Raw genomic sequence first — 18514 nt, 5'->3', positions numbered from 1 at the left:
CGAGACTCCATTGATTTCTCGGATCGCGAGAATATTTACAGGAGAAATGAGACTGTCTGATATTACGATAATCTACTCGGTGTTATCGTCAAATATCGTAGAAGGATCGTCAGCCTGACATTTGCAACGTCGTTATCCTGGATATCGAGATTAATATCTCTCAAAGTATGATCGCCGTTCGTCATCCCAGCGGTGAGACTCCGAAGCCTCCCGATATTCGATCTCGTGTTATCCGAGGCCTGTTGGAATTGATTGAATTTTCTGAAACACAGTGGAAACTTCATTCTCGTTAGTTCCACATCAGTGAGATCTGCAGGGATTTGTCGACGCGTGTAGCTCTATCTAATTCGCGGCTCCCACAAGGGGCGTTTTCTTTTTTTTTGTTCTTCGCCTCACCCAGTACACGGGTAAAGTCGAGGTATAAATGATGATAAAACGCACGTGCACGCTCGGAATAAAGTAGGTACACATACACCATCCCGTTTCTTAATCGGCTTATATAGTTTAATACAGGTTCAAACCTAAATATAACTCAAGACTCCGTACAATTCCACTCTCGAGTTACACGGGAGAGCCTGACCCGGTGTAGCAGTTAAAATTGCTGTTTGACTATACGGTATACACCTTCACCGTTATCTACCTCGGGAGCCAATTGAACATTTTATAGCAGGGACGATCTGCCTACGTTCGTTGTCTCGTTGTCGGTATGCATTATATATATATGTCTCCTTGTTAAAATCTCTACTCCTAGATTTTCCGAAATGATAATTTCCATGCGGTTGGATTTGTCAACGTGGGATATAAAGCACCTGATACATATACATATACACATATACATGTACCGTACGTGAATTCACAGTGTACAGAGGAGAGTCGCAACGATGCGGCTTTGGATCCGGAGAACCGAGGCAAGCCAACCCAGCCATCCTAGCAGAGAAATATAATAAGCACTGCTGCGGTTGTCTCACAGTCGGTATTATCACCAAGAATTACACCGCAACTTGAATTCACTTGGCTATAGAAACACGCCCCGTTTCCATCCCAGCAGCTTTCCGGTGCTAATATACCCCCTTTTTCATTATATATTTCGGTTCTTGTTCGTATACTTCCGGTATAATTTTTCACATTCTTTACGAGCGCGTACAATACATACCGCGGTGAAAGGACTCGCTCGGATTACAACAATTTATTCACACAGACCGACGAACCGACGGACCGACGTATTTTCGAAAAGCCTGTATTTCATTAAATCTGCAGACGGTACGGAGTTTCATTGAATTTAGGAAAAATTCATTCGCTGACGCAAGCTCTACATTTTCCATACCATGTAAAACTGGATAGGAGTGAAAATAAAATATAATTATTACCCCTCGATTGATCGTCCCGCGTTAGGATCGTTCAGCCCTTTGATCTCAGGTGAAGTTAGAGTGCAACTTTGAGTGCAATAACGCGTCGAGAGGGTGAGTTGTGTAAAGTGTTGGTATCCCGACGCGTTGTTGAATCGAACTCATCTTCATTCCCGCGGGAATTGAAGGTATAACGAGTCGATCCGCGGAATGTCGTGTAATCCTTAGCGACCGAACAACGCGGGTAAAGCTTCTATTATGAATTGAACCTCTGGAGAAAGCTACGAGTAAAAAGTAAAACAGTAGGGAGATTGAGTCGATCGATCGATTCGTTGGTCGGGTGAGGTACGAACTAAATTTTAAGTGATCGCTTCACCAAAGTTATTTTCATGTATAATAGCTCACGTGGAAATCCACCTGTACGGAGTCTTATGGCTGAGTATCTCTACGCAGGTATGAGATGTTTGTGTAATAATTATTCACGGGGAACTGCCGAGCGTCGTTATATTTTCCAATATAAATGACGAGGACTACGCGAAACCACCCTCGCTATGTAACGGAAAGTGCTGTTCACGATCATTGAAAAAATAACACAAAGTACCATCCAGGTATTGTTTCCAAAACTGTAATCTATAGTACAAGTATATCAGAAGTACCAAGCTTTTCGCAAAGCTCCCCCGCGCGTAAGGAAAGTTACCAAAGTTAGTTGTACCCAAAAGCTCTTCCAAAATCTTGTTCAAGTATACAGTAGGGTGGGTTGAAAACAATTTTGTTTTTTTATTTTCTTAGCATGGGGGCAGAATTTGTACCTTATGAAAAGAGGAAATTTTTCAAATGTGGAAAAAATTTTTTACTCGATATTTTGAGGTAGACGACTCGTTTTTTGAATAAATAATGAATCAAGTAGGGTACTTCCAGCAAACAAATTTTTTTTTTTGCTCAAAAATCATAAAAAATATCTAAAAATTGTCGATTGTGATTGTCTTTCACTCGTGCACTGTTCAAAATTTTTTTCGTATTATTTTTGTAATCCAAATATAAAATCAAAAAATGACATGCTCTTTTTGTGACTTGAAATTGAAGTTGAGTAGAAAACAATCGACAATTTTTAGATGTGTCCTATGATAATTGACCAAAAAAAAAATTTTATAGCGTCGATATATTCGAATTTTTCGGACTACCAGTGAGTCCGAGCTTTGCTGGAGTCAGGTAGTCAGCAGCGTAGCGCTTTGTTGTGAGACCGTCACCTTCGGGGCTGAGCAGAGGTGACGCACCACAACAAACCGCGCGCCCGTGGCTACCTGGCTCCAGCTAACAATAAGCTTGGGTTTCCTCGTAGACCAAGAACTCGAATATTTCGACCCACGCATGCATTGCGACGAATCAAAGTGAGTCTACGACTGAAACCGATCGGTATGTATTCTAATTTTTCTGCACCCAACAGCGAATAATTGACGATTACTTGATCGATTGCATGAGTAGATGATTTAGGCTTCCAGATTTGGCTTCCTGAGCTGATTATACGTGAGATTACTCTTAAAGAACCAAAAAAAAAATCTATTTTTGGGCCAAAAGTAAAGTAGTTTAAAAATTGATTGTATTACACTGTTCTTACGTATTTTGACCTCAGGAATCCGAAACTGACAGAAAAATTGATCTATCTCTAAAATTGACCGAGTTATTGCCAATTTTCAGCTTTTTAGGGTCAAAAATAAAAAATTGATTTTATAGTCTATCTTGATGTAATTTGAGCTCAGGAATCCGAATCCGGAAGAAAAATCAATCTATCTTCAAAAATAACCGAGTTATCCTCATTTTTTCGCATTTTTTACCATAAAAATGGAGATATCTCGAAGGGAAAAAATCGTAGCTCAATTTTCTCAACGGATTCGTGTTCCTGAGGTCAAAATACATAAGAAAAGTGCCATACGATCGATTTTAAAAAATAAAAATTTTTGGTCAAAATTTGAGATTTTTCCAAGGGGTACCCCTTACGATTTTTTCAAATTTTGACCAAAAATTTTTATTTTTTAAAATTGATCGTATGGCACTTTTCTTATGTATTTTGACCTCAGGAACACGAATCCGTTGAGAAAATTGAGCTACGATTTTTTCCCTTCGAGATATCTCCATTTTTATGGTAAAAAATGCGAAAAAATGAGGATAACTCGGTTATTTTTGCAGATAAAGCAATTTTTCTTCCAGTTTCAGATTCCTGAGCTCAAATTACATCAAGATAGACTATAAAATCAATTTTTCATTTCTGACCCTAAAAAGTTGAAAATTAGCGATAACTCGGTCAATTTTAGAGATGGATCGATTTTTCTTCCAGATTCGGATTCCTGAGGTCAAAATACGTAAGAAAAGTGTAATACAATCAATTTTTAAACTACTTTACTTTTGGCTCAAAAATAGATTTTTTTCTGGGCTTTTCAAGGGTTATCTTACGTATAATCGGCTCAGGAATCTAAATCTGAAAGCCAAAATCATCTACTCGTGCAATCGATCGAGTAATCATTAGGTGGAAAAAATTTTTTTCAACCCACCCTAGTATACAGTACATAAATAATCACGTAATACCTACGTATATGTGCGTCGTAAACGTTGATTGTGTCCTCGATGTTGTGCGCTGAAAAGAAATTTTACTAACAGTAAATCTGATTGTATAAAATCGAATTTGGAACTCATTAATCTGGTGAAAAGTAAACGGGAAGAATTAAAGAATCCAACTTAATGAATGTTTCGTGTAAGTTTTTGAGAAAATAAAACGGAGCATGAGGGTGAAGTAAAAAAAAGTCTGTGAAAATTGTTTAGGATTAAATATATTATAGGTGATTTCACTTCATTTCATATTATGATACATAAATATGTAATAACATAAAGATAATGACAATAATAGTTATAATAATAATATCCAACGCCCGTTGCCATAGTCCAACTTTTAACAATAATAAATCTCGTAACTATTAACGTAGTTGGTTATAAAAAACATTAATATAATTTGGATGTTTATAAAAAAAATTTCAAATCTTTTCTTTTTTTCTCACTAACAGTTAAAATTTGGTCTAATAGTTATAAACAAACAGGTAATACGGTAGTAGTACACTAGTTAAAACTTAAGCCTAGAATGGAGAGAAAGAAACCCAAAAATAAATGACTCACAATCCGAAAATTACGATTTGAATGAAGATAAAAAATTGCAAGAAGATATTGTTGAATATTGTACATCAATAACTGCAACGACTTGGTATGAAGGATATGTAAAATACTATATCAAAATGTATAGGTACTATACAAGCTTTTTTTTCATCACATAATTATACGTTATAATTGGTGAAAAATTTATATATCGAAAGGCGCAAAATTCTAAGGCTAGACATTGAAGATAATTTGAGATTTTGAATACCCTCGAAATCATTTCTTCAATATCATGATGAGGCGCGAACGTCTCGGAATCTATAGCATAATGTCTTCAAACTTTTGACGTGACGCAAGTCGGCCAAAGACAATCATTGTAAAAATATAATCAGAAATGAAACATAGAAGGGATAAAAAAAAAAAGCGCAATGAAAGAAAATGAGCGGGTTAAGGGAATATTTATACATAATAGCATTTAAAAAATCATGATCAAGAGTTCAGCTTAGATCGCTAGTTGTTGTTCTTCTCCTGCTTGAGGGCCCCAAGCTCTTCAAGCATCGCCTGCAGCCCTTTTGGCACCTGCCCGGCGTCCAGTTCCAATCCCCACTGTTGGTACTAGAAGGACCAAAAAGCGAATGAAATATGAAAAATTTGTGGACCGAAAGTCTGCTGCATGCAATACGCCGATGCATCTCTCGATTCCGACTATGTGAGTATTTTCCTTGATTTTTCTAAAAATCAAAGATTGAATAGCAATTCTCGTTTCCATGTGGAAAATGCGAAACGTCGGACTTATGCAAGTTATATTTGAAGCTAAGCCTCCTTCCATTTTGCAGGGAACCCCACGCGCAGTTTCCTAAATTAGAAGTTTTACTTTTACTCTAAAACTCCCGCGAGAACTCTGCTCCGATCTTTATCTATTAAAATGACGCTAATTAAAATTGTTAACAAGTCCATGAAATAAGAGAGTCTCGCGAGGTTTAAAAAGTGGGTTTAACTCTTCCTCGTACCACACAATGGATCGGTGAAAATTTAACAAGGGGACATCCCAAGGAGTTTGAGGGGGTCAAAGTTCGAGACTTCTTTTTTTTTAAATAGCAATTACGAGCAACAATAAAATGAAATGAAATACAATCAATTGTCCAAACCAACTGCTTCGACGTATGTAACTTTTGTTCGTAATTTTTCTTTGCCGGAAATCGAGTAATATTTTCTATCCGGTATCAACGGTGTCTCTACTTTGTCTTGTTTCATTTCAAGGAAAGCAATGCATACCATATCAAGTTCCTTGCGGAGAGCGAGGACGGCCTTCTCCCTGTCGGTGACCAATTCCTCCAGGTACTGGTACCTGAGCTTCTTTCTGGCGCGACATTCGCGCGCACTTTGTCGGCTGCGTTCTGCAACACGCAACGTTGCGTTCGTATTAAAATCGGGGGCTGCGATGGCGACCCTTTTGCAGTAGCCTCGAGAACCTGGGTGCAGACAACGAGAAAGCGAATGGGACGGTTAGCGGGATCTGTAGCCCATGAAAAGGTAGTGCGATGCACACCGACACACGATTAGTGTATGCAATGTGGTTGCATTTGAATATCGATCGGGATTTTCGATTTCTGGGACACCTATATAGACGACTCGAGCGTCATACGTGAAGAAAACTCCCCAGAGGTATACCGGAACACAGGAAATACCTAGATGGGTATTATAGGGCGGTATTGGTCGGGGGAACATTCCTCGCTATCGGTTTCTATATCAGGTCCTGTATCTATTTTCCAATCACACAAACACTAGCGCATTTTCCAAGCTAGCGCGCCCGAGAATCTAGACGGGATGGATACCCATGTAACGTATAGCGATGTTTCTCGCATCGATATCGATTGAATTATATATCTATATCAATTTGTTCTTGAGGTGTCGAGTCATATATTTCCACGGAACAGGGGTATATCTACAATTTCACTTCTGCGTCAAATGACCGAGATTCCATTTAATTCACGGATTCTTTTACAAATCTAGAAGCCGTGCGAAACAATTTCATGCGGCACAAATAATGTAACCAGCCTTGAAGGATTACACAATTTCTCCCAGTTGTGGTTCACGAGTGGACATATGATACGAGATGTAATTCATATGGCGTTTTTACTTCGCGACGGAGTTACGGAGTTATTGAGAGACGTCGTGCCTCCAGCCGGAGTCTAGCAGCCAGCAGGCGGTAAAGCATAAATATTCATTGGTGAAATAAAATTTATTCAACGGGAATAGAAATGGGAGGGGAAATTGTAAAATTGCAGATTTTAGGGCGCAAAGACGATTACAAATCGACGCGGGCCGGGGGATCTCACCCACGCCCACGGAGGAAATTTCATGTTCTGCAGAAACCGCCAGCCGGTTACGGTTCAAAAGCTTCTAACTCTTCTGACAAAATTGAGTCATTAAAAGGCGTGGGTAATCCCCCGGTAAAAGGCACTAATTAATACAACGGTAGCTAAAAGACTGGGCGGTGACTTTGTAAAATTCAAACGATGAATTGGCAGTAGAGAAAAAACCGGAAATCGTGAACGCGTTAAACTTGGTTTTTTTCTATTTTCTTTTGAAAACCACGATTCGGTAATTTTTAATTTTCCCTAATAAAAAATCTAATAGAATAATTTTCACCGCAATACGCCTACCGTCAGGCGCCAGGCTCGCTTTTTCGCTCACTTTCATGGGATACGTTCCTTTGACAGCTTCGGAATCGATGATTCGTTGAATAATTTCCCCTAAATTTCCTTTCTTCGCAAGTGAAAATTTTCAGCTTTGAGCCAACAAACGGGGTGCAGTAAAAATTCGACTTCTGTTTCTTGTATATATATAAGTTTCAACTACTAAAAATATAGGCGATAGTGCAGTTGTACCCAATACTCTTGCAGTTCTACGTTTCGATATCGCGCGTTGTATTTCCGCGAATTCATTGCATCCGATATTCATGAGTGTTTTATGGAATAAGCAACGCATTTCCGCCGGTAAACATAGGGTAATAATACAATACAGTTACCGGCGTGAGCCGCAGGTTATTTCATCGCATGCTATTTCTAGAAAATTTTATTCCATATGGTTATTTCAACGGGTTACTGGAGTGCGAGGTTTCTCACTGCACGCGCAACTTTTTTTCATATACATATACAATATGATTCGTTAGAACAATCGATTTCAATTATTCGAAACCAAAGTCGGTCTGCCGCATATTGGGAATTCTGCGTTGAAATGATAACTTTTTCCGAAGCGTATTTTATCCAATAAATTATTAATTAGAGTCTCGGCGCAATTCCCTTATCAGGGACGATATGACGGTGCGGTGACGTGTAACACATGACGTACGTACAACGACGCGATTTCTGACCGATTACACCTTATCATATTTATTATTTATTTCATTAAATTTTTTTTTTTTCTCCACGACTTACGCTGGCGATTATGTGGCGTATGGATAATATGTTATATACGGAGAGAAGAATTAGCTATTAAGTTGAAAACTCGCAACTGCAAAGCCGTGCTCAGGCTCCTATAGCTCGGCGCGCAAAGTTACAAAGTTTGAAACTTCGATGCAGGATTACGCAGAGATTTTCTTACGATGGGACGTTCTTTTGAACGTAATTAAATCATTTTGTTTTATTTTCAACGGCGGTATAACAGCAGCAGCAGCAGCATGAGTAGTAACCGTGTACCTATACAGCGACTCCCACTCAAGCTTCCAGCTCCTTTCGAGTCGGGAACATTAATTCAACGACACACGACGTACTGGACACACCCATAATTCCCGTTGCAAGTTTAAAAGGGGTGAAAAAGTAGGTGGCAAATGGTATCCGGCAGGTTTGAAAAACGTTGAACAAAATTTTCGTTTTTATAATACGGCGTTGCGTGTTCTGGAATGAAATGTAACACACTCGTAGACTCCCGCAATGCGGTTTATTCAGGGAAAACACAAGCAAAAGATGAAAGAATTTGGTTTCTTAAACGCTAATTGGGAGCCGGTAGGTATCACGCTGTATACGTGTGTAGTCCAGTCCAATTTCCGGTGAAAAATATACACCGAGGGCCATGAGAAGCGGAAGGACGTCGTGGTCTTTTTTTGAACTCAAAATCAATGAAAATTGTCGAGATGAAAAATTGTCAAAATCACGGTTCATGCAACAAAATGTGGTGAAAAAACGTACTTTACTGGAACCTGGTTGTAATTTCGACTTTCTTTTATCGATTTTTGAATTCGCCTTTTTGGCAGCATGTACAAAGCTATCAATGTCCCGTGAAATTGCACGCGGACTCGCCCCGCCACGATTGAAAACCCATCAACAAAAATACCGCATGAATATTCCCAAAAAGTATAAAGTATAGGATTTTTCGGGTTCACTCCGTGTCATCTGCACCGTTATCAACAAGCCTTTTGTCCACCCGCAGTACTTGATTAATTGTCCGAAAAAAACAAGATAAAAAACACAGAAAGAAAATAATCTGTACGTGAAATTCATGCCCCTATACCCGAACGGGAATGCGAGCAAAGAAAAAAGGGTCGATTTTCGCGCTGTTCCGCATAAACTCACCGAGCTTGGCCTTCATATCCGCCTTGTCGGCCGCCTTTCTGCCGGGCTTGCGTCCCCGCTTTCCGCCCTCTTTTCGATCGCTACGGGATCCGTCCTGCAACAAAGCAAATAATGGTCAGGGGTTACATTCGTTACGAACGACGATTACCTGCACAGCTGGATTATTTGCCGAACGATCAGTTGGATTCTGACGACAAACAGGGAGCAAAAAAGGGACGGTCGCTCGGCGTGCAAGTCACAGGGAAAAACGAACCTTTGCCCGCCCATGCGGAATAAAAGAACAGAGCCGTGATTCTTTGCATCCGGTGCATGGGGGTGTGGCCTGGTACTGGCGGCGCCGCGATAAAACCGGATAATTGGCGAGGAGAAACGTAGAATGTTATCGTTAATTTTTTTCAGTTTTTTCGGACTCTGAGAAAGACAGATCGATCCCCTCCTCACCTCCCGGACGCCGCAAGAGGGAATGGAGATTTCTGAAACGCGAGACCTAGAGGGATGTTATGAGAAGCGAACGCGGATCGAAGGTGTAGCCCATGTGTACCTGAGCAATTTTCAGGGCAGGGTTAGCAAAAGTTCAAAACTCCAATTTCATTCACGTTCTGTCGCAGAGCGGTGAGGTGTAAAATTAGAAAAACTCTTGCACGCGTCAAAACGCGGAATATCGTGTGACGCGTGTGAAAAATTTTGAGAAATGATACTTCGCCGAATGTAACGTACCTACAGCTCGATAATTGGTGCGTAAAATGATCACGGTCCGGTTGGTATATAATTTGCGAAAACGAGACTAGTGAGAAATCCCCATTCCAACTGTGTACGGTGTATTCAGCAATTAAGGCGTCAGAGGCCCACGGCGTCCGTAGCAGACGTCGACAACGGCGGATTACTTTTTCTGCGTACTACCCTACAATATCTTTCGGCCCATTAGCCGGTTGTCCATCTTCTGCCAAGTGTATAACAACAGGCTGTCCGACCCTATTAGTTACTGTAATACGATTTAACGTACAACGCCGCTCCGCGCCCCATAATCTCATTGTCAGAAAATAAAGCCACTTGGAAAACCCTGCACGCGCGCTTCGCGGATTCTCGTTTACATATTACACGTTATATATATATTTCAAATAATTTTCAGCGTGTCGATTATACCTACCCCCTATTCCAATGTTACACGCGTCTATGTCTATGATCCACCAGATCGAAGGATGTGCGCTGTAAATATTTAAGTTATGCGCGAAAAAAAATTCTTTCTATCCCAAGGCAGGTATTAAGGGCGGTTTCAAGAAGAGGAGAAAAGTCTTGAACGACTCGCGAAGGTGCCTCGAAGACGCTCTAATCAGGTACAAGACGACAATGGAATTAATTAGGATGACGCGAGGGAAGAAAACTTTTTTCCGCAGAGTGCTGCTGTACAATGTTAGAATTCATACTTGGAGATTTTTTCTCCAACAATAAGCAAGGTGAGGGACGCGAACGTTGTTGTACTTTTTTTTTTTTTTTTTCTATTCATTCGTGTCCAGATTTTTCAAATCCTGACAAATTAGCGACTCGATGTTTCAAAGGGTGCGACGATGTGATGATGATTCGAGTTTAAATATCCTTTACAGGCATTACATCGTCCGTATGGGTGTACTTACACATAATAAGCCGATGTTATGTATACGTAAGTTTTAAAGCTGTAAGCTTTTAGTCGCGTTAAAATTCATACGCTCCTGAGCCCATGCACGGTTATAATACAGGTGCGCGTGAACGACTGCAAGTGTTGTGTCGTAGCTAAGATTAACTGTTTTTGGCATCGGTAGGGGGTAGTAGATTCAAGATATAATCTGAGGAGATTGCGCGTCAAGGTTTCTCGCCTGGTTTAGTTAGATATGCATGTGTCTATGCTATGGTGACAAAGTACAACTTTTCACGTTGCTTTAAGATGCGCTGTTTACCCCGATGTCAGACTCAATCCTATCTGATATTAAATCTTTTCAAAATCTTCATCTCTTTGCGGTTCTACTTTTCCCCCCCGTTCGCTGTTTTCTTTTTCCTTTACCCTTTCTTTTCGCGACATTTTCTCCCCACGGATATATCTGTATGCTACGTATTACATCCATACTCGTGCATATATGTATGTATATACGTATCCGTATACCTTTCATGCCCATATAGTTACCATACATGTAATATGGATATCAGAGTCCGCTGAGGGACCCCGCTGAATTGCCAAAGTGTTCGAGATTCTTTTGCCGTGCAACGAACCAACTAACCAGGAATTTCAGATCCCCTGGCAAGTCTTTGAATCGCGAGAATCAAAATTCACGGGTCTGAATTTGACAAATCGCTATTTAGTTAGTAGATCTCAATACCTGCTGGTATTATACCATGGAGAAAAATGTTGCATACTCTGCGAGTGGGTGATCAACCCACTCGCCGTCAGGTGCGTCGATGTCTGTGGATTTTTTTTTTTTCTCATAACCGAAAGTACGATTCTAGCGGATCGTGTCCCAAACTTCCAGTTGGGAACCTGAGTTAGCCAGATACGGCTGCGGTGCTGGGCCTAAAGTAAAACTGTGTCAGGGCTGTTAATCGGAGATCTGTACAGTATTAGAATTCGCCCTTCTTTTCTACGTGTGTGTGTGCGCGACAAAAAGTAGAGTGTGAATATTCAGAGGGAAGGAGTGAAGGATCGATTGATACGCCATTGTACAGCTCTGTGATTATATGTGAGACGACGATGACAACTCCAGGAACAAGTGAGTCTTTGGTCGAGGAAACAGTTTCGACTCGACTGAATTCGTAAGGAGGCGCGCGTCGTTGCTAACATTAGACAGGATCGGAAGCAGGACTGTTGGCCCTCGAACGGAAGGCCGTGAAATATGTAAAGTCTCCCTAAATATTTCAAAAGGTATAAAGAATGTCTCTTTTTCCACTCTATACGCGACCCTCTGGGTGCCCCATTTTCGCTTTACGGTTATCTATTAGTTCCGCGGTTCACGTTCAAGGTTTCTAAAGGAGAATAAATTTTCTTTCGCCAGAGGATATGGAAGCTTGAAAAATTCATTGCTCGCGTGCTCTCCGGTCGCTATTTACTCAACAATCATCGGAGATTTTTCAAAATCAAAGCATCCCTCTGCATCCATTCGCATCGATCGCGCTATTATTTTCACAAACGTCAGCTACGTCGTTTATTTTTTTATCAAAGATATTTCTTCGATAGTTTCAACCCCTGTTTCCCTGAATGAATTGTGCCGTATACTCGTACCTGTAAACTATAGGTGTATGAAGCAGCGGGAGTAACTTCTGGGGGATTTTCAATCTACCTGTGAGAGAACAAGGGGGAAGCCACCCCCCACGTTAACTCGAAGCTTAAGGCAATTAAAATAATCTCCTGTAATAGAATCATGTCTCTCGCAGTCAGACTACGGCCGGGGATGATATGTGTGTTCTTGGTATAGGTGTAGCTTCAAGCGTATAAACGTGAAAAGAGTATTAATATAGGAAATGATATCGCCAGACGGAGACTTTAATAATTGAAATTAATAACACCACGAATTTCTTTGATATCGTCAAGATTAAAACAACCACGACAGGACAAAAGATATAACGTTAGTTGTAAGTTCGGAATCCAAAAAAAATATATCCAACGGCATAATTTAATTAATGAATACAGGTAGCTCCATTAATGCGACAGATTAAAGTCAATATGGAAGAGAGAATTTGACGTGCCAAAATCAGAAGATACTTTTCAAAACCGCAATTTCGTTTCGTCAGCTCGGCTTTACTGATTGAAGTTAACCGAAGTAACGACCCTTCCGTCGGTAAGGATACCGGGGGTTGTACTGCAGGGGGTCAGACTTGCCGCCGATTGGTCAGAGTCCATTTTTGGAGCTCGAGATAAGCGAACCGTTTTTATCGACGTAATCTCTTATCAGAGGACTGGTGAAAAATCAATGGCCTATAATAAATTAGTGCCTCATTTGCAAATTCTTAAATTTTGGTTCGAATTAGAATATATAGAAATGACGAAATAAAGAACATCCGCTGCATTGTGCATATAAAATAAAGTGGTAGCAGACTCGGCCCGTCGATACGTGTGTGCTACTCCTGCGAGGATGTATAAATTCAGATCCGCCAAATGTTGACGCGACATTTGTGTGACACAGAAACCGTTTGGTTTTATATTGCTTCCGTAGAACAGGGGACGGAATACGAGATCGCAGTTACCGATTCGAAGACTTTAAAGTGCGCGTATATCAAATTTAAATGTGGGAAAGAATAGGTAGAAGCGGCGCACAATGGTAGAATAAAATTCGCGAGAATATCATCACCGTACGATGAAAAATAATTCAGCTAACAATCATAGCTAAAGACCCGAAAGGCGTAACCCTCGCTGCTCGAACTTTCAATTCATTTTATGCCACAGAAGTGAGCCAAGAACCATCGAAATCGCAGTTATTCGGATGAAATGTGATGCGAAAATAATTCAGTTTTAAAATGTTTAGCACGATTTCGTGAGATCTACGAGAAGGGCGTCTAATTTTGTGAACTAATTTGTAAAGTGAACTTTCGATTAGTCGGAACTTTTCAAATCACTAGAGCGGTCTACCTATGAATTAAAATTGATACTTAGAAATATGGTAACGGATGAACTTTTTCCCCTCTATAAAACTAACTTTCTACCGTAGTATTCAGATAAGCGCGCACAGGGGGATTTCGAAATCAAGCGATTCTCCGCGGGGCAGCATATGCAGCTTTTGATAAAGAGAGAATGTAGTTCCCATAGGAGATGCACCCGCACGATATACACCGAAGTACCAACTGGATATGGAGATACATAAACTTCCATAGCCATACCGTACAGCTACCAGCTACACATATCAGCCAGGTAATCCTGGGAGTGCTGCTTGCCGAATTGCTTTGGTACAACAAATGTGGGTATATACGTAAGTTACGTATTTTAGTGACGATGAACCCGGAGTAACGGCGTCCAAGTTTTATGTAGGTTAGACAAAAGCGTGTACGCTATGATATATCGTTGTAACTACATGTGTATATATAACATATACACGCATTGTACGTGGCGGATATTTCGATGAATCCGACGACAACCTGCAGAAATGTTCGAACTCAGGGCTAACAAACTTTCAGAGCTGCACCCACAAACTCTGGTGAGTTTGTAACACGTGATTTAATAATTGTTCGTCTCAATGGATGCCTACCCAATTCTGAGCAATGAACTTGAATTAACTAGGAAACGAGAAATTAACACATTTTTACAATATGAATGCTGTAGTTCGCCCTAAACGTAGCGTTTAATTGGCCCATTAATACAGTCACAGAGCACGGCGGATCGAGCATAAAAATAATGAAACAGGAACTAACGTCGAACCAATAATTTACGATTCTCGGTAAATACGATAGTGCACACTGCGGTTCAATTACGCGTTTGCGAGTCAGTTTCCTTTTTTTTTTTTTGCGTTCAAACTTTTTTTCACCTAGTCATTTATTTTTGTTTCATCACTTCGGATTTAAAAAAATTCCATCCGATTCCAGATACTTTATCAGACCTACGATTCCTTTGCAGGAAAAGATCCTCCAATATAATCTCCTGGCGGCTGAAGCAGCGACGGAGGCATTGAGAAATACCGTCATAAATCAGAAATTCTTTCGGAAATCGAGACTCCAATGTCTTTGTCTGCCGTTGCGAGGATCTATTTAACCGATTCTTATCGCTACGGAACGCTGGCCTCGCAATCTGCGTAAAAATATCATACATACATTATCCCTATACCTTGCAGCGATATCGCGATAAGCTTATACCGTACAACCATGCGTCATGATATACCACAGCCTGCGAAAACGCCGCGTTGCATTCACAAATTAACGCTACAAAACCATCATCCGACCTTGCGGAGCAATCCCACGTCTATCTTTCAATGCCATAACGGTTTTCCATTCATATCTGTTTCAGCCATGGGCAAATTGCCACTCTTTCCACGAGAAAATTTCAAATTACGTTTTCGGCCTTTTTAGAGACGAAAAACTTACCGATATTTCAACGAAGAATAGGAAAAGTACGACAAGAAATAGAGAGTTCCATTAGAAAATCTGATATGCCCTTTCGTATTCAACAACTTTTGTTCGAAACATTTTTCAAATTGATGCTCGGTTCTAGAGATAATAGACCCTACTGTTTCGAATGGAACGCCCTGTATTATACCTACAAGTATTGTACTAAGCGCTATGTGATGCCTAGATTCGTACAGGATCTAGAGTCGAAGTAGTACGCACCTACCACAGCTGTAACGTACCGACCATATGATTAAAAGGTACATGGTGCGCGAGAGAAGCGTTAAAATATGACTGCGTAGGTATACAGGAGATTATGTCAGCATATAGCTTCGATGCATCACGTATGTGCGCAATATAGATACGCGAAATATTTAGTTACTCTCATAATACTATATGAGCACGTATTATATAAACTCACGCATGAGATATGCGGTAAAAAAAAGTCTCGATAATTTCCGCGGTAAGTTTACAATCAGCCGCATTTCAAAGTTTCTCACAGTCATATCGCTCGCTTCTTTTGCGTTTCCATTATTCGCATTATATCTTTATTGATTTGGTCCCACAACCACGTGTGCCAAAATCGATGATTAATTTAGAACACGTGTGCGAATCACGAATATCCAATCAAAGGCGGTACGGAAGCGCGGGACGCGAAGATTCAAAATTCGCCACGAATCGCGGCATATCATGAAGTTTCTGGGAGAACTTACTGAATTTTTTCGAGTAATTTTTGAATGCACCAGGGTATAAATTCACAAGTAATCCAACGGATCGATGAATTGACATCACAAAATCGATGCGAATCACAGATATTCAGCTGCCAGGAGAAACCGCGAAATTCAAAAAAGTATGTGATTCGAAATATTCGAACGTGGGGAATTTTAAATATTGGAAACTCATGGGAACTACCTGTGCCCAGGAAGACAAATGACCGCACAAAGCAACGTCGGAAATTTTGTAACAGTGAGGCCGACGATGCCCCATAAAACGATGTTTCGTTGACTAGTTCGTCGAAGAGGATACAAATGCGAGGTAAATTTAGCGCAAAATTATTTATTCTTTTACCTGCGGTACCTACGATGATGTATCGCAGTAGTAGTACCTGCATACACCGTTTAAATAATTGATTTGAAATGGGGTCAGGGACGCAACTCAACGTAGCGCGGCGCGAATCTGACTAAACTGCAACGGCTACGAACAAGACAAGAAGTTACGTCGCGTCTCCTGCGCCTTCGCAGCAAACGCAACTACGACGGTATTACCAGAGTTTCAACGATCTTAAAGAGCGACTCGAATGTTTTTCGAAACAATCCACAACCGAAATAAACGAATGAATCTCGTCGCGAAGGTATTTCCGGTGGATTAATTCGATTTACAAAATTAGCCGCGCCGCGCCGTGCGGAGGTAAAAAAAAAGGGTGGAATATGAAAACAAATGATAACATCGAAACAAGAGATCATTCACCCGCGCATACTCTCTTTCTCTCACGCTTTTCATCGGTTCATCTCTCTTTCTCCCTTCGGAGGGTATTGACAGCGACGACGAGTTGAAATTAAAACTTGCTGGGGCCGGTGCCCCTGAGTTTAGCGCTGTTAACGGGTACAGCAGGGGCGTAATGATGTCTTTTGGAGTGGGACCCACCCCAAGGGGTCCCGGATCCCCCTTGGGCCAACCACCGCTAGGCGTCTTCCCGTTGATTGAACTTTGCGACGAAAAGAGAAAACTTACCTATGCTCCGCGTCTCCGGGCCTCGTCAACTGCGCAGTTGAAGCGAAAGGCTAAAACGTGAACCACTGAAGCTGCCGGAAGCCGGCTGAACAAGGCGATTATACCGCTCTCTGGTGACTCGAAAGGAACCAAGCACACGCTTCGATGCAGTGCGTAAAAGACAAAATATAGGTATACACGCACCTCACATCAGAAGATAAAACGCAACGTGTTACGACCACGCTTGAACCAAAGATACGCTCATCTCTCATTCATCGTCAGAGGCATGCTAATAGCATCATTTTGTCATTGCGGACATCGATTGCGAGGTGCATCATCGGGTGAAATTCCTCTAGGGTAGCGAATTACCCACAGAAACATCAAGAAATGCCTTCCAATTTTCTCCACCCTTCCCCAACATTCCCGTTTGAAAAACAGTAGCTTCGTGTTCGGAACCTTTCGAACGCGCAAAGCATATTTGAAATTTCGCTGCCCACATCGCAATGGGCGATTCGTAAGTGGGCCAGACCGTCAGAATGTACTTGGGGTACAAATTGACGATGTCATGTTGAGTTGTGCGTAGTAACTTTCGGGTCAACGCATGATCTAACGCTGGATCGTGCGTGGGCACATTCGAAATTTGAATGGAGACGATTTTAGCATAGGGCGACAAGACACGTGATCTGGAATCTATTGGTAGTGACATCTGTACAAAAAAATTCGACCGTTAGTTAGCGAAACAGAAGACAGGTGATGTCTGGGAGATAAATGTTAATGAATGTGTATAGCTGGTGAGCCAGTGGGTGAACCAAAGAAAAACATGACCCCTCGCACTTTCCCCCCTGTCTAGCATCATCTCCCTTGTTCAGCCTGACGTCAAAATAAGACAAACACGCCCTTTGTCCACACACTTGAAATGGAGAAATATACATTTTAACACGTGCATATTACGTATCATCGAGAACAAATTCAAACTATTGCACCACAAAATGGTGTCATTGAATAAGACTGATTCTTTTTTCTTTTCACTTTTTTTGCACTTCATTGCCTGTTCAAGATTTTTTTTTTTTTTTTGCAACTTTGTACAAAGCAGACCTGCTGTCAGCGAAATATTCAACTATGTTACTCACCATCTCGTTTTCGACTATGCACATGCGTTCGACCTCCATTATTCACGTATCCAAAATTCTTAAGCGATATGATTCTTCGTATTCTTCACCTCTAAACACTTTGCAACTCTTTCAGACACTGGAGAAACAACGTGTGTATGTTTACAAACACCGCAAGGTCATGCAGCTGGCCCTCAGTCTTTGAGTAGTTGCGTTACGTCATGCAGCGCTGCTAACGGTTGTCAAGAATGCTTACTACTTTGCTTCGTGACAATGATCACGTGGCACGATAATAACCGGGCGTTGATAACAACAAACGGTGTTTGTTTTTCCTTTTTAATGTTTTTCTTTATATTTAGCCCGTCATTGATGTCCCCGTACGTGACCCAGATTCTCGGTTATTCGTTATTCAATCGCATGTGTCGAATCACGACACAAATTGAGAGATGACATGCATTAGCATCATGTCTTTGGACTACGGTCGGTAAGACCCCGAGCTACTTTTCCATCAATTTCGGAGAATCGATGATTCAACTGTTTTGATGTTATATGCCGAATACCGTAGACCAGTGCCGTAGACTCTTCG

At 41.0% G+C, this 18514-nt stretch overlaps 1 protein-coding gene across 3 annotated transcripts; it reads right to left on the bottom strand.

The window, feature by feature from the left end:
- Positions 1 to 4150: 4150 nt before the first annotated feature.
- On the bottom strand, positions 4151 to 18136 carry LOC105693130 (REPTOR-binding partner). Of its 3 annotated transcripts, none has more exons than XM_012412838.3 (4): positions 17950 to 18136; positions 9059 to 9152; positions 5760 to 5881; positions 4151 to 5099 (listed from the first exon to the last, which is right to left on the bottom strand). In XM_012412838.3, exons 1-4 carry the CDS (start codon positions 17986 to 17988, stop codon positions 4995 to 4997), a joined length of 360 nt encoding a protein of 119 aa, XP_012268261.1. In that variant the 5' UTR covers positions 17989 to 18136; the 3' UTR covers positions 4151 to 4994. The 3 variants fall into 3 exon arrangements, with proteins under 3 accessions (XP_012268261.1, XP_012268260.1, XP_012268262.1); XM_012412837.3 differs by having other exon boundaries at positions 5760 to 5956; positions 17950 to 18135; XM_012412839.3 differs by lacking the exon at positions 17950 to 18136 and adding an exon at positions 16841 to 16978 and having other exon boundaries at positions 5760 to 5956.
- Positions 18137 to 18514: the final 378 nt, after the last annotated feature.

This window comes from Athalia rosae, chromosome 5 (assembly GCF_917208135.1).
Source record: "Athalia rosae chromosome 5, iyAthRosa1.1, whole genome shotgun sequence".
Taxonomy (NCBI): domain Eukaryota; kingdom Metazoa; phylum Arthropoda; class Insecta; order Hymenoptera; family Athaliidae; genus Athalia; species Athalia rosae.
Note: the sequence above shows the minus strand (reverse complement) of the source record. Positions and strands in the feature narration are given on the sequence as shown.

Coding starts and splice junctions, on each gene's coding strand:
- LOC105693130 (XM_012412837.3), bottom strand. CDS start 17,988: ATGGAGGTCGAACGCATGTGCATAGTCGAAAACGAGATG. Junction 9,153..17,949: donor GCATAGTCGAAAACGAGATG/GTGAGTAACATA, acceptor GCTTTGTTGCAG/GACGGATCCCGTAGCGATCG. Junction 5,100..5,759: donor TCCGCAAGGAACTTGATATG/GTATGCATTGCT, acceptor TGGTCCTTCTAG/TACCAACAGTGGGGATTGGA.